This window comes from Orbicella franksi, chromosome 7 (genome assembly GCF_964199315.1).
Source record: "Orbicella franksi chromosome 7, jaOrbFran1.1, whole genome shotgun sequence".
Classification (NCBI taxonomy): domain Eukaryota; kingdom Metazoa; phylum Cnidaria; class Anthozoa; order Scleractinia; family Merulinidae; genus Orbicella; species Orbicella franksi.
The window spans coordinates 31,599,468-31,625,181 of NC_138151.1; the positions used below are offsets into that span (position 1 = coordinate 31,599,468).

A 25,714-nucleotide genomic window follows, 5' to 3' on the forward strand; every position below is an offset into this window, starting at 1 on the left:
ACAAGACTTGCAAGCTCACCAAAGTAGAGAAAACATTTTCCGTTAAACTCGTAATATTATTTTCGGGTAAGAATCTGTAAAAAAACAAGGGTGGAAAACAACAAAAATACATGTTGCAGCAACCATATTAATTGTTCAACGTCGAGATCACGGGAACCTTCTCTAGGAATTCGTCGCCCGCAAGTTCAACAGTAAGTGCATGTAGATAAATAAACCTTTTTAGCTTGGGCAGTTTGTTTTCCCATTACAGACTACGTGATATTCTCTAGAAAAATTGTTCTTTTATCCATCTAAAAATTTTTATTCGTATACACGCGACCATTATCAGAGTATCGTCACATGGTCTGAAATGGGGCAATAAAACCGCGCGACCTAAAAGGTTCTCTAAGGGGACGGCACAAAAAGAGGCTTAGAAATCATGGAGGCAACGTTAATCAAAAACTGAAAGTAGTGACTATTGCCCAACCATTAACGAACACCAAATGTACAATGTAGAGTACTGCGTGTCCATTGCGTAAACTGGTTTAGATTATTACTCTACTCTGGTTGGTAATAAGTAAATCTGGCTAAATAACACATCTAAGCAAATGAACAAAGGATGCGAATTTGCAAAGTGTAATAGCTTTAATCTATATCTAAAAGCGTCTTAAAAGGTAATCGTATGTTATTGAGTTGCAAACTTACAGTTCTTGCAGGCTGAATAACTCTGAAAATAGTACTTCTGGTAGCACTTCTATTTCATTATCTGTGATATTACTAGTGACAACAAAGAAAATTGTTTACTATAAGGGTGCATGTAATAGAAAGAAAAGAATACTTTTTTTGCATCACTCCTAATACTGGTGGAAGAGGGCTGGGCAGGAAAAATCTACCCTGGTAGCCTGATAATTAGTCTAGTAGTCAAGGAAAAAGAAAAGGGTAGAAGAGCAAGGTAAAAAAAAAATAAATAAAGATAAAAATAAATGTAAAAGCAAATTGGGTACGTAGAAAACTAGGCGAAAAGCACCTTTTTTTCTTGTTCTGTAGTTCAAACTTTCTGAGGACCAGCAACAAATAAAAACATTGGTACAGCACAAACCCAAAAAATTACCTTGGTTTTGTTTAAACTTTGCATAAAAAATAGTATCTGTATCTTCGATAATAGGCAGAAAAACATTAACAGCAAAGATTTAAATGCCACATCATGTCAAAAATCACATTTCAACAGGCTCCTCAATAAAATGTTTCTTTTTTAAACCGTACTCGAGACGCCCATTTCTCCGCTGTTTTTGTCATTTCGCCCAAAGACCCCTAGACAGGAGCCTGTTGACAGACTTTGACAAAAGCAGCCTTGTTAGTTGCCACTTACAGGTATTTAAGCGCAGTCATGTGACGGAAGGCTTCTTTAGGCAAATATCTCATCTTCATCCCCTTTATGGTGCTAATTCAGTGGGACATACACAATATTGCTATATGAACATCAATGACACTTGGAATAGTTTAAGGATGTGTATCAGTTGGGTCTTTTAGGGTTTTTCTCTCATGAGCAGAATTTTATTGGCGGCAAAACACATTTAGACGGTACTACGCATGCGCAGACCATTATTTGTAGGCAGTTATTTGCAGGTCACGTGGTGGGCTCCCGACAAATGAAAAGTAGGAAACAATGCATCGGATGATAATTATTATCATAGGTAGTAAAATTATTATTGACTAATAAAATATGATTTAGATAATTTCATCCAATTAAAGTTGCCTGAAATTAAAGGCTTATTTAAGAGACTGTTTCTTTGTTCAGAACTCGTTTACCTCAGAGTTTGAACAAAATGTTCTTGAGGCTAACACTTTTTAATATGTTTTATCCGTCTCTTGATGCCCTGACATCCAGAGTGTATTTACCAGTAATTATAAGAAATCTATAACTTTTATCTGTCCTCAAAAAATTAAAAGAAAATTATAAGAAAAGTAGACGAGCCTTTTGAGAAAGAAAATCCAAATGGGTCGTAAAATCACGGTTGGTGTACAATGTACTTACAGAGTTGTAGCCGTCGATGGAAGACAGTTTAAGATATCAACTGATGAATCTGACCCATCACACCAAAATTCATTTTCAACTTGATTGTCCATTGTTTTACCATGGCTAGAACACAGATTTCCGCAATCTAAATGTAAATGAAGGAATTAATCACTATTATATTATTTATTTGATGAAGGGGAAAAGAGTTTCATAACAAAACCAGGGGTTATCATTGCAGCTACTACAGCAAACTACATCTTACCCACAATAGTAACTGATAGGTCTCTGGAGTCGGTACCAGCTTCATTACTTGCCACACACGAGTAGATTCCAGTTTCATTTAATGCAGTCATTACCAAGCCAGTCCCATTAGCCAAGGACGTGGAGTTCTTAAAGATGGATATGTTGATAGGTGGGGATCCTTCCGCAAAACACCAAACTAAGTGACCTGGCGCTGCTCGCACAACTGGGTCTGCGATCAATATTTTCGGTTTATCTGCATATGCAAACAGTAATGTGTAAAGAGAGCAAACCCAGGTTTATTAGACTATTTAAGACATTCGTGATGTAAAAAAATAACACTGCGTCATAATAATAGTAGCTTTTATTTATTTCTTGATGCTTAGCTCGCACTTAAGGTTACCGTATACTTGGTGTCTCACGTCCAAGCGATGTAGCGCGTCTGGTCTAGACATAAATACCTAAAGCCTATATCAAATTATAGCTTATAGGGCTTGTTATCTAATTATACCAGGAGTTTGAAATAAAATAAATGGTCGAATTTTTCACGACCTCTAAATGCGCGCATACCAATCACCTTTAGAAAGCTGCGAGTCAAAGCGAATTTTGTTTTTCGCAATATAATTTGTTCCTCAGTTTCCGGACGCAAAACGCACAAAAAAAGCCTGTGTGCGTTTCGCAATATTCAATTTCAGTGAAAAGTTATAGCACATTTTTGTAATAGGATTAAACAAATGTGGAGTGATCGTACAAAAGTTTTTCTTGGAGAAAAAATATTTGGAAATATAAAATTCGGAGACACATGTTTTGTTGTTTGTATGTTTACCTAGCTACAGTCCAAATTTGTATAGGTAATCATACGGTTTCGAGTTCAATTTGGAATTAATTTGCACGAGTGAGTTTTTCAAAAAGCTGAAATTGCACGAGCCGCTTCGGCGAGTGTAATTTCAGCTTTTTGAAAAACTCACAAGTGCAAATTAACTCCAAATTGAACGAGAAAAACCGTATGATTACTTATTAATAATATAAACATGAAAAAATTCGCGCGGAGGAAGTGCCGGAAGATCTTTCTTGGAGCCATTTTTTCTTATTTGAGAAAACTTTTTTCAAAGTTTCAACACAAAATTTTCGTCATCATTTTACCTGATATCATTTTCTTAGAAAAATTCCTATTATCTTTCAGTCAATCATAATCCAGAATTTTGATGTGTGATTTGCACTGGTGTTACACTTTTTGCACTGATGTTACACTTTTTGCACTGGTGTTACACTTGAACTGCACTGCTCTTAGCCAATCAGAATCGAGTAATTTTTTCATGTGTATTATTAGACCGCAAACAAATAAATCCCCTTTGACTTGAAACTTTTAAAAGATGATTCGGACATTAAGGGGTTGTGAAAAATTCGACAATTCACTTTATTTCAAAACTCTTTGCACAGTTTGATAGCCATTTCAATCTAATATGTCCATCTAATATGTCCACAACATTAATTTCACCTGGAGCCTTTTTTAAAAGACTCTATGTTGGGTTTGCTGCATAGTTCAATGTTACCTTTTTCCAAAGGTTCGGACCTGATTATCTAATACTATGTTTCCATATTGTACGTAATTAAAGAGAGAATAAATAAATTGCAGTGGTTCCCTGTATAATGGAGGTTTCACTTGATGCTATTAAAAAGAAAAAAGGAAAACTTTCGAGCAACCCTCTTCATACTGATTTTAATTTACTTTAAATAGCTATCAAATTACCAAAAACTTACCTTTAGCTGTGCCAAACGTGTAAACACCCTTAAAGTTGTTAAGGGTAGACCGGTATAGTTTTATTAGCCTCACCAACATAAAACGGCCACTTGACTGTACGATGAAAGGTCGCCTTACTCCGGTAAAAACCCCTAATAAGGTGTTGTTTTTGTAGAGTCCATCATAGATGTGGATCCGATTCTGTCCAAACAATTTTAAATCAGATAGCTGAAACGTCGCAAATTTTAATCTGATGTTGTGGTACAGAGGTGCTGTGATGACCCAGCTGGCAGTCGTACAGTGCTCAGATGATTCGGAACTGATGAACTCGCCAGAGCCTTGTACGCCAAAGTCGCATGTCATAGAAAAGACATCTATAAGAGTAGATGCCTCAATGTTAGATAATTATAAACAAGGGCACGCAAGATGAAGAACAGATTTTTGTAAAGAAAAAAGCTCTTAAAGGTAGTAGCATTCAGTGAACTCTTACAGTTTTGATCAGGTTATATAAATGCTCAACTCAAGTATGCAATAATGCTCATACATTAGCCATTGATAACGAACCAACAAAGATGCCTTGAAAGAAAAACACTTTACCATTTTATCTCACTGAGTGTGTAGATACCAAAACTGCATAATTGGCTAATCAACTGCAAAATATTTTGATTGCAAAAAGAAAGAAGGAAAGATATATACCATTCGGTTTGCACACCAATATTGCAAATAAAGCGGGAACTGTATAAAGCCAGCTTTGCATCCTTAATTCGGTGGAACAACTGCAATGATAATAGTAATAACAATAGCGATTTTAATAATAATGGTATCTATAACAAAATTCTCGATCGTGATTGGTTCTCCGCGCGCCTTTTTTTCACGTAATCGGCGCGCGATCACGTGTGTGTAGGTATCCAATTAAAGCTTTTTGTAATTGGATACCAGCAATTGGATACCCACGTGATTCGCATGTCAATTACGCGCGCTTTAATAGCTTTCTTCGCAATGTTTCCTCGAGTTTTCAAAACTTACTGACTTTTTCGCTCAAAAGAATATATCAAAAGATATTTTTAATTCCGAAGTTTGTTCTAAATACGACTAATTAGTGATTGGAACTCGTGTCGTACAATTTAGGGAGTAATGGTGATCGTAATGTGCTGAAGGTACCATCAATAGCTGTGTGAATTTTCAATAATAATAATAATAATAATAATAATAATAATAACCCAAACCCTTTCACCTAGCATTTCCAGAAATTATCCAAGTGTAGAAATCTTGAAATAGAAATCAAAAGAGAGAGGCAGATAAAAGCGCAACAATCCTAGTGCTCCTAGGCGCTATAGGGGAAATTAACAAAGGTTCATAGAAGTTCATCAGTGAAATATATGTATCAGGAAACGTAAATCTCTACGAAATTCAAAACCCAGCACCGTTGGGAACTGCGCACGTTCTCCGGAAAGTTCTAGCCATCAAGTGATAACAAGGACAGGTTTACGGTCTGAGCCCCACCCTTGAGGAAGAAATACCCATCATGAAGTAAACACCTCTGGTAATAATAATAATAATCAAACTATACATAGCGCAACTTTCCATGTAATGATTTCGTGCTCGTTACATTATAATAAGACTAATCAAAATTAGAAGGCATAAACTTTCAATGGTTTCTAAAAACAGAAAAGTAAAGGGGCTCAAGAAGGCTGTAATAAAACGTGAGCTGCGACACGACCAGAACAAGGAATGTCTCTTTGGGAAAAATGAGCTACTGCCGTAACGAAAAGATTAGATAACCTTGAATTTAAATTGAATTCAATTTACCACTCGCCAAATATTTCCTGTTTACAGTATAACACAATTCATATATTTGAAAACAACTTTATATTTTGTTATTATTAAAAGAGTTAGCATCAAATATCGCGACAGTTGAGATTTTTCTGCCGTAGTAAATTATCTGCTCTGACAAATTAAATAGAAGACCACTTGGCTGATTGAAGTATCACTGAATTCATATATTTGAAGTCAAAGTTATATGTAATTATTATTGATAATTATTAACAAAAGATAATTAGCTGCGAGCCAGTTTTTCCTACAAATTGAAATGAGACCACCCCACAGTTTGCCTTATAGCCATATTCATATATTTGACGGTAATTATGTTTTAAAACACAGCGCATACGCCGGTTCTACCTAATTCCTATTGAGCAATCATGGTAAAAATCTTTATTTTTCAAGGCCAAGCGTAAATCCATGACGTGTGCAGTTTCATTTTAGCCGCAGAGTTTCGCTGCGAGTTTGTTTTGTTGAAATTTCGGCAATATGAACAACATTCTGAAAGATCCAAACCTTATCGTACTAGCCTTTGACTATTACGAAGCTAAGATGCTTACTAAAACTGAAGCATACTGACTTTGTTTGTCTACATATCCATTGAGCATTTTGACTTTGTTTGCCTACATTTTCATTAATTCAAGAATGCGAATTTATTATTGACAATTTTAGAAATTAAAACAGATGAAGCGTTTTCGTTCAACTGGTGCTCAACTGATTGTGGCGTGTTTTTAACCATGCAATGTGGTTCTTTGTTTTCCTTCACCGTGCATTATAAAAACTTTGTATTCATTCACAAAAAAGTATGTTTTAGAGCCCAAGTAGTTATCGCTATGTTGTAAAATAATTAATTCATACTCTCAGCTGTGCAATATCGATTTATGGATGCAGAGCGCTCAAGAAACTAAATTTGTTCTCTTATGCCTCTCGTGCCCTCCAAAATCCCCGCGTGCATCCATAACTCGACATACACACGCTAAGCATGACCCAATTCTTTAGTTTCAATTAAGATTATTCCCAAAAATTAAACTGAAGATTATCCATTCCCCGATTATAAATTTTTTGGTAAATTTTTATTTTCAATCCATTGACTTGCAACGGTTGCCTAAAATGTTCATAGCAAAGATGTCATTTTTGTTTTTAATTATCAACGGGAAAAGACACTCATCAAGTTATTTTACTTCTGTTCCTTGTACAAAGCTCGTGCTTTCTAGAAGAATGTCAAACAGAAAAATCTGGTAATAGCATAGCGCGTCAAATAAGAATAAGCTTGTATACAAAAAAAAATAGTCCGCTGCCAAACGTTCCTTTGATTTTTCAATGTTTAATCGACTTGGAATATTAAACCAAAATTGCCAGTCAAGAAGTAACCATCCGAGCACTGGGCAAAATGGAAGGTTAAAAGGGGCTAAGCGGCAAACAATAATTGATTTTAAGGAGAGGATAAGTTAAGTTAAGTCAGATAATAATAATAATATAAACTGAATCAGTAAAGAAGTATAGTTTGTCAATCAACCTACCTAGTCTACAGAAGAGTTAGTTCCTAGTGAGTGGTCTTTGTGTATATGGAGAACAACCACACTGCAGAATTATTTTCATTTTGTTCAAGTAGAAGAATGAAATATAATTTTCAAACTCATTAATAATTCATCAAGGTTAAACAAAGGAAATCATGACCATGACAGTGTTTGGATATCTGATCTTAATTAGCATAGATTTTTACGATTTTATTTCTCCTTTTTCTCCTTAGTTTTAGTTTCGATTGAGGAGATATGAAACACTCCAGACAGTGGCACTGAAGGCTCGTATTTTGTAACAAAAGGCAAAATGTCTTTGCTAGTTTTATTTTCTTGCTTAAGCACTAGAGACTTTTTCGTGAATTTAATTTCGGATAGCACTTTTTCTATCTATCTTTGCTTTTCTTTCACATAAGAGTACACGTTAGACCTCAATCCGAAAATTCCACAATTAATATTCCAGCGCATTGATCTTTCAAATGACATTGACTGTTTTTTCGTTTCCTCCAAAGTAGAATTTAGAATTTCTGTCATAATCTGAGTTATCTCGTAGTTTCTTATTGTTAATTGCGAAACTTCATAAACATCATGAGTTTCAATATTACCTACTTATTAACCGAGAGTGAGGTCTTTGCGGGAAAATCTCAAACCGAGACCGTAAAGACCGAACGTTCGAGATTAATAATTAGTTTATTATATGACTTTTTGCTTGGTTTTTGCAGGCCCGTAATCGGCCCGTGGGCATTACGGAAGAATAATGCCCTTGTATGAGCTAATCAGATCGCGCGTTATATCGGCTACAAACACAAGTCATATAATAAGTTTCAATTCTTTCATTTTGTTTATAACAACCATATCATTAAATAGATTTGAAGATTTAATAGTAGGTTTTGCAGTCTCTTTAAAGTGTGGTTCTTGTTAGTAACTAATTTTATAGAGCAACGTTTATATAAATTTTCAATAGTTTTTGTTCAAATATTTATCATTACTTAAAAAAACCTTTCTCAAATGGATTTTTTTTGCATTAGTCTTTAAGATCAGTATTTCTTTTTAACCCAGCTGACTGTAAAAAAAAATATTTATTCCATGCCAACAATGACGCTTATGTCAGTTCCATTCAAATAAACTAAACTGTCTTCATCGTCTGTAAAATGAAATGTAACTGCATCTATATTTTTATTATTTAGTTTGTGCCAAATTCATAAAACGCGCGATTGCTTCCCGGTGATTTTCCGAAGCATGCTGAAATATCCCGAGCTAGCACTACAATAACAATAAAATATACGTCTTAAACATAAACAAGACTTGCAGCATAGTGATTTTCAACCTGCGCTCACCCCTTACCATTGGCGTGTCTGCGTTAACGCGAGATGAGTGAAAGTGTGACATACATTTTGTTGTTATTGTAGTGCTAGCTCGACAAATTTTAGCACGCCTCGGGAAAGTCGCCGGAAGGCAATCGCGCGTTTTATGAATTCATGATATACAGAAATGTACAAAAGCATGGTGATTTGAGACAAAAGAAAGTTTTAATGAAGACAACAAACAATATGAGTGAAAATCAACGCAATATTTTGTTGAGTTGACGCTGAAAGTTAGCAGCCTTAAAATGCTTCAATTTACCTGAAACTCCGGTACTACATTGAATATGGATTAATCTCATTGAGGGCCAGGTGTAAAAAAAATTCATCGGGTAGTTTTTAATTTCCGCCCAATTTAAGAGGCGCCCTCTGCAAAAATTCCAGAAACTTTCTCAGATGAATGGTCTAGACAAGTGATTTACAAAAATATAACTTTCAGTTCAATTCGATTCGTATTTTAGCGCTGGGGCCACCATCTTGGTTTTGCCCCTCTGAGAAGGCTTTCAGCGGCCATTTTAGGGCACATTTTTAATAATTTGCCATACAAAGAAAACGATATAAATCCGGATAAAAACCCTTTAATCGAGACAAGCAAATGTTTGTTGTTACGTTGAGAGGCTGTTTTGGCAATTTGATCATCATCTGATTTTTTTACAGAATTTCAAATTTCTTCCCTTTCGGACTACTCATTCGTGCGTGAATCCTCTTCACAAATTTAAGGAGACTGTCCATTGAGATAAGTCTATATGCTTCGACAGACGCCAGATCATCTTCAATACTCTCATTCGAGGAACTTTCATCGTCGTTTGGCTGTATTTTCCGTTTGGAAGCAGATTCTGCGGGGGGCGGAATTTGCTCGCTGACAACATCGTCTTCACCAACAAAGGTGACTTCTACAGCTCGCGTTTCTTTCCTTCTCTTCTGCGCTACCTCCTGTTTCTGAGTTCCCCTAAAACCTTTCTTTCTCTTTGACGCACTATTCCTTAAAACAGACTGTTTTTCCCCAACTTTTGGTATGATTTACGGACAAGAACACCTGTCAACAAGATGGACGCTCACGCTCGATCTGTGAAGACTGAGTGCTTTGTAACCGGGCTTCGTATTAGTGGACTCAAGGGTCTCAGGATCAAGTGGAATGAGTTTTTGTACAATTTTGGAGAAATGAAACGCGGCAAAACGATTGGATTACCTGTGGTTGCCATGGCAACCAAACGACAAACAATGTACTAGCCTTCAAAAGCAGCTGTTTTTAGCGGCGCATGAATAATTAAGCGTAAAATACACATATAATCTGAAACTAGATGGATTCTAGTATCATTTAGGAGGAAATAAAAAAGGGATGAAATTTTAAATTTTTCTTTAAAAATCAACCGTAATGCCCCCTTAAAGGCTGATTTTTTAAAGCAGTTTTCATTATTTTCATTTTTAAAATGTTTTATCATAATATCACTTTTTTGTGAATAGGGCCAAAACCGTTAGGTCACTATCATCACTGTGGTAACAAAATATCAGGATATTATCTAGACTCTTTAATTAACCTGCGGTAATCATAGTAAAAACTCAGATATTGTCGCAGGCTAACTAAGGCTGGGTCAGTCAAAAATAATCATTTTGACATGATCAAACTTTGACACGGAATAAGGAAACGAAAGCCAAAAAAAAAAAAAAAGAAAACGAAGTGCATTAAAAAGGTTAATATAACTTTGATATACGTGTTATTTACACTTTCGAACGCAAACAAAATTTGCGAACAGTGCTTAAAGAACGGCACGAATAAGGGCCTGATTACATGGCGAATTTCAGCCCGAGCTATAATTTCAGCCTGGTTAGCCGGGCTGAAATTTCAGCCCGGCTTCTGAAACAAATTCTCATGAAATCAAATTGGCGATTACATGGTGAGGGATTCATCCCGGGCCGCAATTCAGCCCGGGCTGAAAATCCTAGCTCAGTTTGAAAAACCGGGCTAGGATTTTCAGCCCGGGCAAACGGGCTAAAAAGTCTGAAAAAATCCCATGTAATCGAGACGGAATTTCAGCCCGGGCTGAAAAGCAGGAAGTAAGATGGCTGCCGCTACGAAGTAGAAGCGATCTCAGTGGAACAAAGGCGATAAAATAGAGCATCTCTCTAATTTTAAAGCTTAGATGGAATATAAGAACATCAAGACAAGGTTAAACAGCACGAGGCTGTCAGGGAGGCCATGAACTCGGCAAGCTTGAGGACATATTTTCTTTCTATGCAAGTACGTCTTTCTGGCTAAGAGACAGGTTTCGTTTCAGTTCCATCATCATTGTAGGGTGTTACTATCTCAAAAATTTAAAAATTAAACGCCAACAAAAGGTCAAACTACGGGAGAAGCAATGCGCCTATTTTCACGATTCGTGTTCTCGGCGCCATTTTGATTCTCTGGAGACTTTTCGCACACAATTTCATATTTGGCGCCGAGGCTAATATTTCAGCCCGGGCTGAAATTCGTTATGTCATCGCAACAAAATTTCAGCCCCCCAAGCCGGGCTGAAATTCGCCATGTAATCAGGCCCTAAATGTTTTTGCAGCGAGCCAGAATTTATGTCCACTAACATCGAGCCAGTGGTGGCGCCTGCTGAATGATACTTTTTTTCATATTTCGTCCAGAGATGGCCTACGCTACTCTTAGAGAATTAGTGGGATTTACGTTATGGCGTACGTGTAGTGCTAAAACACGCAAAATGTAAGTGACTCGTACCTTCGCGTCCATAAACTTCGATCTGTTCAATCCGCATCACAGAAGTGATGGAAATAATGGAGTTCACCTGCAGCGAATTGAACAATGCAACAAAGACATCAAATGTTAAGAAAAATATCTTGACTTCCAGTCGCCAAAAGTTGTTACGGCTTTAAACCTTATCACAGCTTAGGAAACCATGTCGACGTGTAGGCAACACACGTCAGAAATTACAATTTGTTTTTAGGACAAACAGAGACAAATAGTTTTACTTACAGCGGCGCTACCCTTTGGAACAGTTTACCCTGTAACATTAGAGAGTCTAGTTCATTAAACAAATTTAAACGCCTTCTCTACCATAATTTTTAAACACGGCATTCATGGAAACCAGGATTTTTCTTAAGTGGCATATTAATGTAAGATAATATAATGTTAGGATTTGGATTTTTAGTTATTATTATGTAATTTTCTCTACCTGATGTTTTTACCGTGTAAGATTAAAGGACAACCTTCAACCAGTGTTCTTTGTGCGCCTCTGTTGTAACGGTAAACTGCAATTCCTTGTGTCGCAATCGTAAAAGGGTTTATTATTTTTTGCTAATTATTAACCAACCACGCTAATGGATGTTACGTAGTTTGTGTAAATCCAAAATTACCTGTCCTAACGATTATTAACAAATTCTTAACTGTCATTTCCGTTTTGTTAGCTCTAAACGTTGACATACAGAGTAGTGGTTTCGGTATAACATCGCCTATCTATTCGGTATTGAAGTATTGCGGTATTTTGGGATTTTTTTTTTTCTTTTTCTTTCTTTTTCTTTCTTTTTTTTTTTTTTTTGCGATATTGAGGTATTTGCCGAATTTTTCTGCGGTATTGCGGTGTTCGAGAAATCGCCGCGTGGGCTGATATGTCTCAGTTACACAATGATTAATACATGCGAGAAAATTGCCTTGACGTCTGGGAGCCTGCATCGAAATATTTAAAAGAAAACAACGAGTCTTCCTCATTAAATGAGTGAGTGCTTTTAGAAAACGTACGTTGCTCTGATGGGTCAAACACGTTGCGCGATAAAATTCATGTACAACTTGATCACGGTTGGACACGGCAGTATTAAATTTTGCTCACTGTTTGCCGCTTTTATTCTCGTGCAGTTTTAAGACGATGGAAAAGTGTAAGCGATTCTGCAGCGCCACGAGCGGGCTGTGTATTGGTATTACAAATGAAAGATGATTATTTTGTTTTATTTTCATATAGAATGACCTTAGGTTCCCTGCAAAGGCCAAACAGGAATTCGATAAACAGTTAATTAAACAGGAAAGATGTGTAATTATTTCTGTATTACAGAAAATGCTTTGGAGGGAATTCTGGGCTGCAATAACTCGTGGTTAATTGGGGTCCCTTAATTACAATTTCATATCGTCTAAAGCCCACTGGCACGAAAAATAAAAGTCGAGAAAACCCATACCCTATACTCTATTGTGTGGAAATTTATTCAGCAGTTCGAAAAAGTACTTCAATGAGAGGAATGCACCTGCATTTTAATTTATGTCGATGTTAATTTAAATCGCACTGTTTTACATCATTGTTGTTCTACAGCACCTTTACTTCAATAACAACACCTCATTTGCTCAGAGTTCCATGGATTAATGCCTCGGAGTCACTATTTGGCAGTTCTTCTATAAGAATTTATGACATAGCCTAAGCGAAGCGCGCTTTCTGATTGGCTAATACGCTTGATCCATTTGCCTGTGGGTTGCACGCTGACGACAGTTTGTTTATTTGTACTTTTTCTCGGCAATTTTTTTTTCATCGATGTTGACACTTTGTAAACTATAATTCCTATTTTTATTCTCCTAAAATGTGTAAAAATCTAATAATTCTTCCGGATATGAGGAAGATTATTCCTGTGTGCTAAGAAATTTCGAGCTCAAGTTTATCGACGGGCCTCCACATAAGAGATTTGCTAATTTAAGCGAGAAGTAGTTGAATCAGCCGGTTGAACAAAGGCACTCGGCACTCGGAGACGGACCAAAAAAAACAACAAACTGGTCTGTATCAACCTTTCGAGGTTAGTTATGCATAGCGGGAATTTTAGAGAGAATTTTTCAGCGATTTGGCGACAATAAAATTCAGCACAAGCTTTCATTGTAAAACCTTTTCTGGCGTCGAAAGCCATTTAAAAGCTTTCGGCGAGCAAAAGATGAAAGCTTTAACAAATCTCTGTTTGTGAAGTCTTACATACGAAATCCTTGTGTTCCAAAAACGTTAAAGGTAATAGTGTTTCTGAGCTTTAATAAAGGGAGTTTTATCAAATATTGGTAGCCTCGGATGAATTATTTCAGTTCCCGGGTATTAGTTTTGCTCGAACGCTCGTCGCTCCATCGTGGATTGAACTCTTGAAGAACCAGCCGCTCGAAGGAAAGACTGCATCGTGTACAAATATAAGCTTATTATTTCTGACATTTTCCTTTAGGGCCTCTGTCTTCTGTTCATTTAAGCTTATTTTACCAAGTAACGAAAGTGACAGAGATCATTTTTAAAAGCCATTCATGTCAGTTAAGTTCAGCCTTAGGGCCTGATTACATGGCGAATTTCAGCCCGGCTAGGGGGCTGAAATTTTGTTGCGATTACATAACGAATTTCAGCCCGGGCTGAAATAATAGCCTCGGCGTCAAATATGAAATTGTGTGCGAAAAGTCTCCAGAGAATCAAAATGGCGCCGAGAACACGAATCGTGAAAAGAGGCGCATTGCTTCTCTCGTAGTTCAACCTTTTGTTGGCGCTCAATTTTGAACTTTTTGGGATAGTAACACCGTACAATGATGATGGCACTGAAACGAAACCTGTCTCTCAGCCAGAAAGACGTACTTTTATAGAAAGAAAATATGTCCTCAAGCTTGCCGAGTTCATGGCTTTCCTGACAGCCTCGTACTGTTTAAGTTTGTCTCGATGTTCTTATATTCCATCTAAGCTTTGCACTGCGCGAAAAGCCAAATATTCGGGCCCGAATTCGCTCGAATACGGATCGGCGCACGCCGCGTATGCCGCAATGTTCTGACGTATTCGATTGCGGCTGACTCGAAATACACCTGGAATATTCTATAGGAATCCGGCCTGGTTTTCCGTATTCAAATTTAATACTCGTGAATGACTCGAAGTGTTCGATAAATCATACGGGCCACGTTTTGGTAGAATAATGTTGCATTAGATGTTCTTCGAAGATATAGCGATCATTTATGACTCGAACATTTTCGAATACTCTCAGTCGTTCGAGAGTTTGCGACTGGAACACGAGATGTACGACGCCACTTCTGACGTGAACGTCTTCGAATACTAATGAATACGTCAAGTATGCTCCAATTTTCGAGAATCGCACGCTATGAATACGAAAGTCATGTCACATTTTTCACAGCCAAAGATGTCTTGCGTCGCCAAGAACGGGTTTTATGCAGGTAATATACGCTACCGCATAGTTCAGTCAGACAACACGCGTGTGTTTCGAAGCGTGCGACTAGAACACGAGACTCATGCGAAGTATGAAACGTGTTCATGTTTGAATACTTAGGCATACGTGACGTTTTAAGGTATTCGAAACGACACACTTCAAGTGTTCTGTGGTGTTCGACTGGGACACGAGACTCACGCGAAGTATGAAACGTGTTCATGTTTGAATACTCAGGCATACGTGAGGTTTTAAGGTATTCTGAACGACACACTTCAAGTATTCTGTGGTGTTCGACTGGGACACGAGACTCATGCGAAGTATGAAACGTGTTCATGTTTGAATACTGAGGCATACGTGAGGTTTTAAGGTATCCTAAACGACACACTTCAATTCATGTCTCCTGTTCGACTGGAACGCGTGATCGAATACTGACGCCAACGTGAAGTACTGAGGACCCTTACCAAAGCTTGTATATCCCCCAAACTGTGTTCAAACTGCCATGTGTAACTGACACACTTTTTAATTCCTTTGGATTCCTAACAAAACCCGCCCAAAAGAAAGAAAATTACCAGGACAATATTTATTTATTTATTTATTTATTTATTTATTTATTTAATATGTATGTTATCCCAACAAAAGTAAACAACTGCCGTTATGACATCTTCATTTCATTTCAAATTTTATACTTTATTTATAAATAATAAAACTTATATTGTTAGTTGTTCGTGTATGTTTATTTTCATCGAACTATGGAAGAATTTACATTGCCAAGACCCTATGTTATGAAAAAGTATAAGGAACCATCTGAGAAGCAAAACCTAAAAAAACACCATAACATTTTATATGCATTTACTTTATATCTAGATGCTGCTTTGTTATGAAAAAGCATAACCATCTGAGAAGCAAAGTCTTTAAAAAACACTAGAACATTTTTTTTGCAAACTTTATAACTAGATGCTGCTGTGTTATGAAAGGGGAAAATGAAGCCTTTTGAGAAGCAAAGTCTGAAAACCACTCTTCTATAACATTTTGCATACAACTTTCTAACTAGATGCTGCTATACTATGAAAAAGCAGAAGGAATCATCTGAGCAGTCTAAAAAACACTTACATTTTGGATGCAAACTTTAGAACTAGATGCTGCTATGTTACGAAAGAGAATTAAGGTTAACTGTAATTTGAAATCGTTTTTTTTTTTTGCCCGAGAAACTATTAACTCGCCGCGATCCAAGAAAAGTTTTGATGTGTCGCTTTGTCAGATTTTAGAACGCACATTTTTGCCCGGTTTATAGTTGTGCTTTTGATTTCATGTAAGTCGGACGAGATTCAATATATACTATCTCAAAAGTCTCAATGTTATGAAAGAAATGGTAAGCGTGCAATGTGCAGCTATCGAGTTATGGATGCACTTGGAAGGTTTGTTAAGCACTCAAGAAGCTAGAGTCGCAGTCGGCTATTACCTCGTGCGACTCTTACGCTTCTCTCGCGCTTAGCAACCTCCCGCGTGCATCCATAACTCGATAGTTGCTCGCTGCACGCTTACCATTTCTTAATGAGTTCAAAATGTCGTTCGATCGTCTTCTCAAATGGATAGGCTGCTTTAGCCTTTCTTCTTAAAATTTCCATGGCCCGTTATTTTCGAAAATTTCGCGTTAATTTAATGTATGTAAACCTGACTTTTGGAAAGTTCACGTTAATTTTGTGGAACGTAACAAAACTTTTCTTCGCTTTGTCGACGGGCATCGCTAATTTCCTGTAATAAGGTAGTTTTTAGCTCTTATTAATTTTTAGCTGGAGGTCTGTATGGGAGAATCTTGACCGAGGTCGTGAGTACAGACCGAACGCAGTGAGGTCTGTACATACGACCGAGGTCAAGATTCTCCCATACAGACCGACTTAGCTCGGTTAATAAGATGTTTATTATATGGCAAAGAAGAAAACTTTAATTTGTTTAATGTAACTGGTTTGCTAATATTTTGCTTGGGAACGGCGATGAGCTTAACTTAAACCTGCCGAAATTTGTACGTCCTCTTTACCTTTTTTTGTCATCAGGCTTTTTGGCACTTCCATAAATGATTGGGAAGAAAATAAAAGAAAATGGTGAACATTTTTGTATTTTAGTTTGCTACTTTTTCAACGCAAAATGAAACCGGTCTAGATGCCGGTCTAGATGGGAAAATCTAGACCGCGGTCAATATCGATTTCAGCCAATCAAATTCGTGAATTCGGTAGTTCCCAGTCCTTGTGAGACAGCCATATAATAATGTTCATTATTAACTCAGAGATCAAAATAATGTTTTGTTCTAAATTTGCTTAATGTTTCAAAGCTATATCATGCTGTTTGTAAACAGAGCAGTACTTTATCTCCTTTTAATCGACTGAATAAAAAATTTAGTGCCACTTTGCCATCAAATCTGATGTAAAAAAAGAAAAAAAACCATTAGTTTTTCGCTCACACTGGTTTTCCTGCACTTCGCGTCGGCGACATGTATTTGCTTAGAGGTCTGATTGGTTCTATGGAGTGTGTGTCTTTTGTGATCACTGTCCAGAATGATGACCTCGGTTTGGGCGTTACGGTGCCCAATTCAAAACCTCTCTTATGCAAAACCAAAGAAAATGTGAATCTCTTTCGACACTTCGAAGTGAAACCACTGAAAACAGGAACGGCACGCAGGCTCCTGAAAGACAATAACGAAATTACAATACCTTCAATCTGCATTATGCAAATCTTATGCAAATGACCAGATGAGCATCAGGAAATTAAACAAAAAAGGATTATATCAAAGCAATAAGATTTTTTAAATCATAATTAACTATTTTACAAATTACTACACATTATGGGAAGGGGATTAGCCAAACAACCGCGGGTACTCCGTGCCGGTAAATAAGCCAACAATAATAAATTGCACTAAGAAAGATTATTAAATAGTCTTTACTGAGTTACTTCATTTACAACTTCTCTTTGTCTTGTTTAAAATCACCGTTCTTGTGTTTTTCAAGACGCTTCTTGACAGTCACCTTAAGTTTTACTTGCTTCTAAGTTTCGCCCACCTGTTAACCCTTCCAAAAATATACTTACAGGGACTGGTTATTTGCGTTTTTGGAGTTCCCTATTAACGAATTTTTCTCTAACAACTAATAGATTGCAAGATTATCATCGTGTACTTATCATGTTATTTCAGTTGTTAGCCAAAGTTTCCAATATAGTAATAAGCTTACATTTAGAATCGTTTAAAAACATCTAATGCGATGTATAACAAGTAACTATTATTTTTTAAGAATCCAAGTTGAATCAATTCAACACACAGTAAAATCATGAGTTAGGTCTTACTAACTGTTCAACGAAACTGTAAACAAGAGAAAGCACCCAGTTTCGTATAAACATTGATCAAGATATTTAGAAGTTAGATCAGAAGTTTATTTCCCTGAACTTTTCAACTAATGCATTTCTGACAAAGTATCAGATAATAAAGTGTTTTATCGCTTGTCTCACTGTGTCAACATACGCTAGGTGCTGATCAGTATGTGTTGGCTTCCTGTAGACACTGGTGGTAAGGCGGCCATCGGTTTCTCTATAAACTGACTTGTCGAGAAAGGCGATCTTGCTGCTATTCTCGATCTCCATGGTGAAACGGATTGATGATTGTTGACTGTTTAGGTGTCGTAGAAAGACGTCAACTCTATTCCGATCCAGGATGGTGAAGGTGTCATCTACGTAGCGCTTCCAGATCTTAAATTTGCAAGGTGCGGACGCTATTGCTTGTTCTTCAAATATCTCCATGTAGAGATTACTAATAACCGCGGATACCGGGCTCCCCGTGGCTGTGTGGTTTCGTTGTTGGTAAATCGATCCGTTGTACTAGAAATACGTAGATCTTAATACGAAATTCAAGAGATCCGCGATTTGAGCTGGTGTTAGTGTCGTGCGGTCAGCCAGGTCTGCGTCACTCTCTAGTTTCCGCAGCGCGGCTTGTACGGCTCCCTCGATAGGTATGTTGGTAAACAGCGACTCTATGTTGAAGGACACCATGATCTCGTGTTCCTGGATCTTTTCACTGACGATGGTGGATGCGAAGTAAGCGGAGTTTTCCACTGTGAAGTTCGAGTTGCCTGTTAGAGGAGATCAGATGTTAGCCAAGAAAACAGACAAATCATAAGCAAAAGTATTGACACATGACGCAATTGGCCTAAGCGGTGTGTCGGCCTTGTGGACCTTAGGTAAACCCTTAATCCTAGGTTGTTTATGTCGGGGTCTGATCTGGTATGTGTCCATCCCTTTTCAGGGCTAGTAGCTTCTCGGAAAGTTTCCAGGTCAAGCTGTCTGTTGGGTCTTTGTTGAGCAGCTGGTACGGTCCGGAATCAACTAGCGCTGACATTTTGGTGTAATATGTTTCAGCGTCCAGGATTACGCTGGCGCGACCTATATAAGCCGGGAGGACCATGATGGAGTTGTCCTCTTTTAGGCTTAATTTTAGAGCCTCTTGCTGTTCCTTCGTGGTGTTAAGCGTGGTTGGTTGTGCCATTTGAAAGATGGTGTTGACAGCTCTCTTGACTGTGTCTACTCGTTCCGCATCCAGTGGCCTGACTGCTGACTCAACCTTGGCGAATATCTCCGTGGCTGGGACGCTGGTAAGAGTCACGGCAAAATACTGATCTGTACCTAGGGTATGATTCACAACACCCTCAGTCAGTAAAGCACGGTATTGTGAAGTGTCTGTACGACCGGGCCAAACGTCTCGTGACCAAACCATCAGTAATCGTGGAGAGAAGAAACACCTGTCATCTGTACTTGTTTCTAACGGATATACCTCCTTTTTGTGCAGAAGATCACAAAGACAAGAACAGCCCCAAGAAGAGAACCCGTGGCAGAGTTCAAATTACCTTATGTCTAAGGAGTATCGGAGCTTCTCCACCGCTGCATAGAACAACAAGGTATTCGCACTGTCTATTTAAGTCTGACACGACATTTCGGTCACACTTAGTGTGACCAAAGGACGCCGTCGAACCAGCTTAACTTGATGGCGTGGTCTACAGGCTTCCCTACGAGTACGGCAAAGTCTACATCAGGGAAACAGGGAGACCTATGGAGGAGAGGATCAAAGAACACGACAGGGATATACGACTCGCCAGAACCCAGACCTCCGTCGTTTCAGAACACGCCCACGAGACCGGCCACTATCCGAGGTCAAGCTTATTGATCGAAATCCTCGCTGGTACACAAGTAAGGTCAAGGAAGCTATCCACATAACACTTCACCTTCATAACATCAACAGGGATAGTGAAATTGAAATTCCTGATTCATGGATACCCACGATCAATACACAACAACGGGAAAACGGTACAACAGCGAACCGCTGAGGGAACAGCTACTCACCGGAACATTGGAACAATGGGAGGATTGAAATCCACGAATCACAGCCGATTTTCGTAATATAAATGATGCTGTGTAATCAGTCGACCTCATCGCCTGAAGAATTGAAGACTAGCAGTAACCAGTCGAATCACCGCGATCTACATCTCAAGTGACTAGCTACATCGTGAGACAAACGATAATACACTTTATTATTGCATCTACCACGATGAACAACAACAATCTTTTCCTCGACAAAATATCAGATCTCAAAGGATATTTTAACTATTGTCAAGACAGAACCAGCATGTCCTATTACGGACGGAACAAAATCAATCAGTTACATTATCAATATTAAAGATCACAAAGATGGTCAAGGAACTTCATAAACGCTTTTCTTAAAACTCAGATCGTCTAGGGTAACTAGGACGCAAGTAAAATAATCAAGTGTCCACAAGTGAGCGCTAACTATGCTTCAGCCAAGTAGCTACAGAAACATTGTTTCTAATTACCCAATTAGGACCATGTTGTTTTTGAAGTAATGTTTAACGCGTTAGCTAAGACACTAATTGCCCTAACGTTGAAAGCCCATTTTCTCTCTCTCTCTTATCTGTAGAAAATAGGAGAAAAACATCACGTGACACAGGAATAGAGCTATTAAGCTTCAACTACGATAACAGCGAGATCAAACTTCAGTTTATGAGTTCATGATTGCCTGGATGTGACCAAGCCTCCATTTCAGCAATGTTAAATTTATGGGTTTTTTTCTTCATTGATCGTTCTTCCAGTCACAGACAAGTGTCCTCTTCATTCAGTCTTGAATGCTCATGAACGTCAAGAGAAGAGCTTTCCTCTCAAATTGCGTTTTCCTTAATTTTCTCGTTGCGAGTATCAGCCATTTTACCAGTCTTACCGTTTTTTGGCGTTCGGTTAGTTTCCTCATCTGTGGGGTCAAAGGTAACCACTCCGCTGTCCATGAAAGAGCTGGACATCGACGGCATGTTGAATTGATTCCACTAGTTGATAGTTGTTGCTTCAGAATGTTTCTGCCAGCTAATCCGCGTATTTCGCCCTGCAATTTAGTAAAAGACAGGACCATGACAAGACAACAAGAAAATAAAAAGACCATCGTGGATTTTTGCGCTATTCTTTCATGTAGCAATAAATGTATACAAAATACTGCACTGCAAAAAAGAAAAAAATTAATTTCATGTCAAAATGTGACGATAAGTCAATTTGTTTCCATGGAAGAAGACTTCAAGAAGACTGCAAGCAGTCTTTTCGTAAAATCCTTTACAGGAGCAAAGGGTAATTATTAATTGAAATCAGTCAACCAAAGTGTCAGGGCCCCTGTGATAGCAGCCTAGTACTTCAAGGGCTACTCTGTTTAGAATATTTAAATAAAATATATTTTTGACCGTACAAGTAAGTATTACATGTAACTATTTATAGGTAAGAAATCTAAGATAATTCACTCAACACACAGTAAAATCACGAATTAGATCTTCATTGTTCTACGAAACTGTGAACAAGAGGAAGCGCCCAGTTTGTAAAAGAAGCCCTCAATAAAAAAAATTGACCTCGATATCTAGAGAATAGATCAGAAGTTTATCAGTTTTTTTGGCCATGAAGTGCCAGGACAGAGCCACGAGGTCTTATGACTCACGGAACTAAAAGAAGATAACTTAAGAGTAAGTTGACTGAAAACTTCCATGATCGGTAATTAAAGATCACGTAGATGATTACAGGACCTCATAAACGTTTTTCTTAAAACTCAAAGATCGTCGAGAGTAACTAGACGCAAGTAAAATATTTAAGTGTACACAAATAGACGCTAAGACCCAGGGCAAACGTCGAACTTCACATGAGACGAACCAAATTATTTTGAGTCGATCCTGCAAACGGGTAAAGACCGTTGGGTCAAACATCTGAAGCACACGGACAGATTGTCTAGTTCGATTCAAATTCAGTCGGATGAACTCAGTTGAGTCAAATGTCGAACTTATCATAACGTAATTCGCTCAGGTCAGACGGTTCGTCTAATGTGAAGTTTAGAGTTTGACCAGTGCCTATATTTTTAGGACAATCAGACAGTCGATCCAGGGCGCTAAAATTCAACTTTTAGACGAGTAATTTGGTACAAAAGTCTTACATGTCTTTTCGTTTGATTCGAAGGGTGCAGAAGCTTTCACATGCGTCGTTTAAGGTTTTTCGATGGAGTTTTCTCCTAGACCATACCAAACAGATGAATGAGTCATAAATCGGTGAAAAAGACCCCAACAAAATATTAAAAGCTTCAAAACATAACATCAGAACACATTATGATATTATTTGAAGCAATACAATTAGTATGTAATATTTAGATTGATTGTTAACAATATGTAAATAGTGAAAAACAATAAAAAATCTGAAACCTGAATTTACTATTAGTATGCAAAACGTTTGACTTGAAACGCTCGAAATTAAACATGCATTTTTTTTTTTGTATATTCAACTTTACATTTTTTGCATTCTCGTACATTCCATTTTACATTATAGACAATGGTATGAGCTTTTTTATATCTCATCTAGTTAGTACAAAATTTATTTTTACCGACTTTTAATTTTTCTTGTTTATTGTTTCCATGGAAATATCGATTGCCTTATGAAATACATGATACCAGATTCAATCAAATTTCCACTGAATTACTGATGTAATTTTCACGTCGATCTGATGAAGGAAAGAATTGTTAAAAGCTGATTAAAAATGCTTGGTATGCATGCTTCAGAACAAACTATATCGAGACACCAGACCTTGTAACGGTCTGTTGGTCGATACGTAGACATATCTACCTCCTCTGAATCAGCTATTACTTCCACATGTAGCTGTCAGTGTAAATGATATGGCTGTCACATTTACAAGAAGCTGATTGGTTAACAGAGCTTTAATTAACAATGTGCACTTTCCATAACCAAACCGAGGGCGTGATGTAGTATTTTAATTTATACAGCTCTCCACGGCTTTATGTGATTTAGCATTTGATAATTCATTCGTAAAATTCGCGTCTAAATTCTTGTGAAAACGACATGGAGACAGCGCAACGGATTGGAAACGTCTCGAGAAACGTCTCAAAGTAGCCGCTTTAGCTTGGGGTTGTACCCTCACACGACCATCGGGCTGTGATCATCCTGAACCATCACGGGCTAATGGTTCGTCTCTCTAATATTTGCGCGATCCCGTAACATTTGCGCGACTGCTTAATGCTAAACCCCACAATGCTAACAGTATGCCTCCTCTTCTTAGAAGAGAGCGCGATAAGACGATGGCAAGAAGGAAGGGTCAACAAGGCGAATGAAAAGGAATTCAAATGACGGGTACGTCAGCCGCTGGCTTCGTCTTACGTTGCAGCACTTGTTGAGGTCTGGAAATTAAGGAGAGAGCTATCTAATGTTATTCAATATCTCGAAGAACGTCTCGTACGAAGAGACTACAATTTTGTTGCACAGCTGAATATTTGCTTTTTTAATCAGTATTGTTGTTATTGAAGAATCAAGTGATCTGTTTGCCTTATCAGCCAAATCCAGTAATCAGATCGGACAGTGCAATCTTGCAGTTCAGTATTTAAAACTAATATATTCTCTTTATTTTCAGGATAAACTCAAAATGAACACGATTTTCTTGGAGCAAATAACATGAACGTCGAACAGAGCAGTCCTTGATGTAGTCCATTAATGGATTTATGGTTGATAGGATAACAGGCTTCCCTGTGAAAACTGCGAGATTTTTTAGTTTAGTGCATGATCAGAAGAGATAACAGAAAAGTTAGAAATTGATACGTAGACTTTATTTACTAAAAAGCCGTCATATTAAAATGCCAATGGCCACACGTTATCTAGATTTGTTCAAGATAAGTGCTTTGTTTGAAAAGGTCTTGTCCAAACACGTCTCATAACTGTTATCTCACATTAATATTTACATTTCCTTGACAGAGCTCAGTGTTGAAATCTGCCGTTTTTATTTTACTTGTGAGCATAAATGTAAGCGTGTATCTTCTCTCCAACCTTATTACAAATAGCATCAAACTATGCGGCTGATAGTTTTCCGTCGTGTAAGGTAATAGTGTCACCGTTGTCATTGCCATTGTCGATTATTTAATTAAGAGTGTTAAGAGTATCCTATCGGCATCTCTATTAACAGTTTTTTTTTTCATTAATTTTACTCCCAACTTTAAAAGAGATTACTGTACTGCTTTGTAAGTATTTTACAACGTAATCAGGGTTTAGGATGTTAATGCATAGCCCATGATAGGGCAGTTATAGAAAGGCATTCCTTCCTTACCTTGTTAAAGATGAAAAATGCCAACGTAATTGTCGACAGGGTGATTGAGCGTACAATCTATTATAAATAATGTTAATAGCATTACGAATTTCATCCATACTGAACTGTCAAACGTCGTATACGTATCTGTTTTCATTCTATGGTATCATGTCCTTGTTGAGTCGTCTTGCTTTGGTCTCAGGCCCCGTCAACACCATGCAAGAGAAATTTGAAAACGCGGCTTTATTACCTCGTGTACGGTTAAGCTAACCTTCCACGCTAAGGCATCACGAAAACGTAGTTTTTCGAAAGTGCTCTACAAACCGGAGGAATTTGAAAAATAGCGGAGTGTACGTTTTAGGGTAGACGGAAAATATTTTAGAAAACGGATCTTTCCTAATACGATGACGTCACGATAATTATGTGAAACACTCGACAAATCACTCACCTTCTTAAAGGGGCGGAGCCGACGGGGAAAGGTCTTGGGGTGCCCATGAAACAACATACAACGGGTGGCGAAAACGATGACAATCTGGTGAGTACCCTTACTTTGCACCTCACCCCCTCCCCCTTGAAAAATCCTGGCTACTCCCCTTGCTTTAATTCTACTGCAGGTTTCACGTAAAGATAAGAGAAAAGTAAAAAAAAAAAAAAATCGGGTTGGGTGTGCGCGAAAAAAATTACGCGTTATTTTTTTCGCGTTGGCTTCGCTTTCGCCTCTGTACATGATGTTCGGCTAAAATACGCAAAAAATTACGCCTGTTCTGCGGACTAAAGTATATGACACTAATCATCTTGCGTTCTCTTTCACATTGTGCTTCAGTTAAACCCTGTCTTGAAAACGTAATATCCTGACGCCGCCTTCGTTTGCTGACATAACAATAGAAATGAGTTTTCTTTTCTAAAACTGGAAAACTTTGGGGGAGCAATCGTTTCGCCAAAAGCAAACTCTCTCTGTCACACTGGTTGATGCGGTTTTCATGCTATTTCCCGCCAGAAAAACGCTGCCTGCCCAATTTTCCGCCAAGAAAAGATGGTATTGATACGGGTTCGTACGGTGATGTCGTAAACAAATTTTCTCGGCTTGATAATTTAACTAAAAATTCTCAGTAATCTAAGAATGTACGCAACAATGTCGGTGGAAAAATAGGTATATTCATATTAATTGGGGCACGACATATATGTTATAAGGAGGCCGTTCCGGGGAATGCTCTTACGGAGTCGAAACACCGCTGTCACTGTTTTACA

The 25,714-nt window shown here is 37.8% G+C and overlaps 1 protein-coding gene, 1 long non-coding RNA gene and 1 pseudogene across 2 annotated transcripts; 1 reads left to right on the forward strand and 2 right to left on the reverse strand.

Moving 5' to 3' along the window:
* Positions 1–631: 631 nt before the first annotated feature.
* LOC145491741 (uncharacterized) lies at positions 632–4,255 on the reverse strand. Its single transcript, XM_081470990.1, has 5 exons — positions 3,998–4,255; positions 2,259–2,492; positions 2,015–2,141; positions 1,349–1,420; positions 632–756 (listed from the first exon to the last, which is right to left on the reverse strand). Exons 1-5 carry the CDS (start codon positions 4,074–4,076, stop codon positions 681–683), a joined length of 588 nt encoding a protein of 195 aa, XP_081327116.1. The 5' UTR covers positions 4,077–4,255; the 3' UTR covers positions 632–680.
* A 14,086-nt stretch (positions 4,256–18,341) lies between these two features.
* Positions 18,342–21,170, reverse strand: LOC145492723 (uncharacterized; annotated as a pseudogene).
* Positions 21,171–22,888: 1,718 nt separating this feature from the next.
* Positions 22,889–25,263, forward strand: LOC145492702 (uncharacterized). Its single transcript, XR_014050046.1, has 3 exons — positions 22,889–23,358; positions 23,453–23,523; positions 23,801–25,263. It is a non-coding gene; the product is annotated as an uncharacterized LOC145492702 (long non-coding RNA).
* Positions 25,264–25,714: the final 451 nt, after the last annotated feature.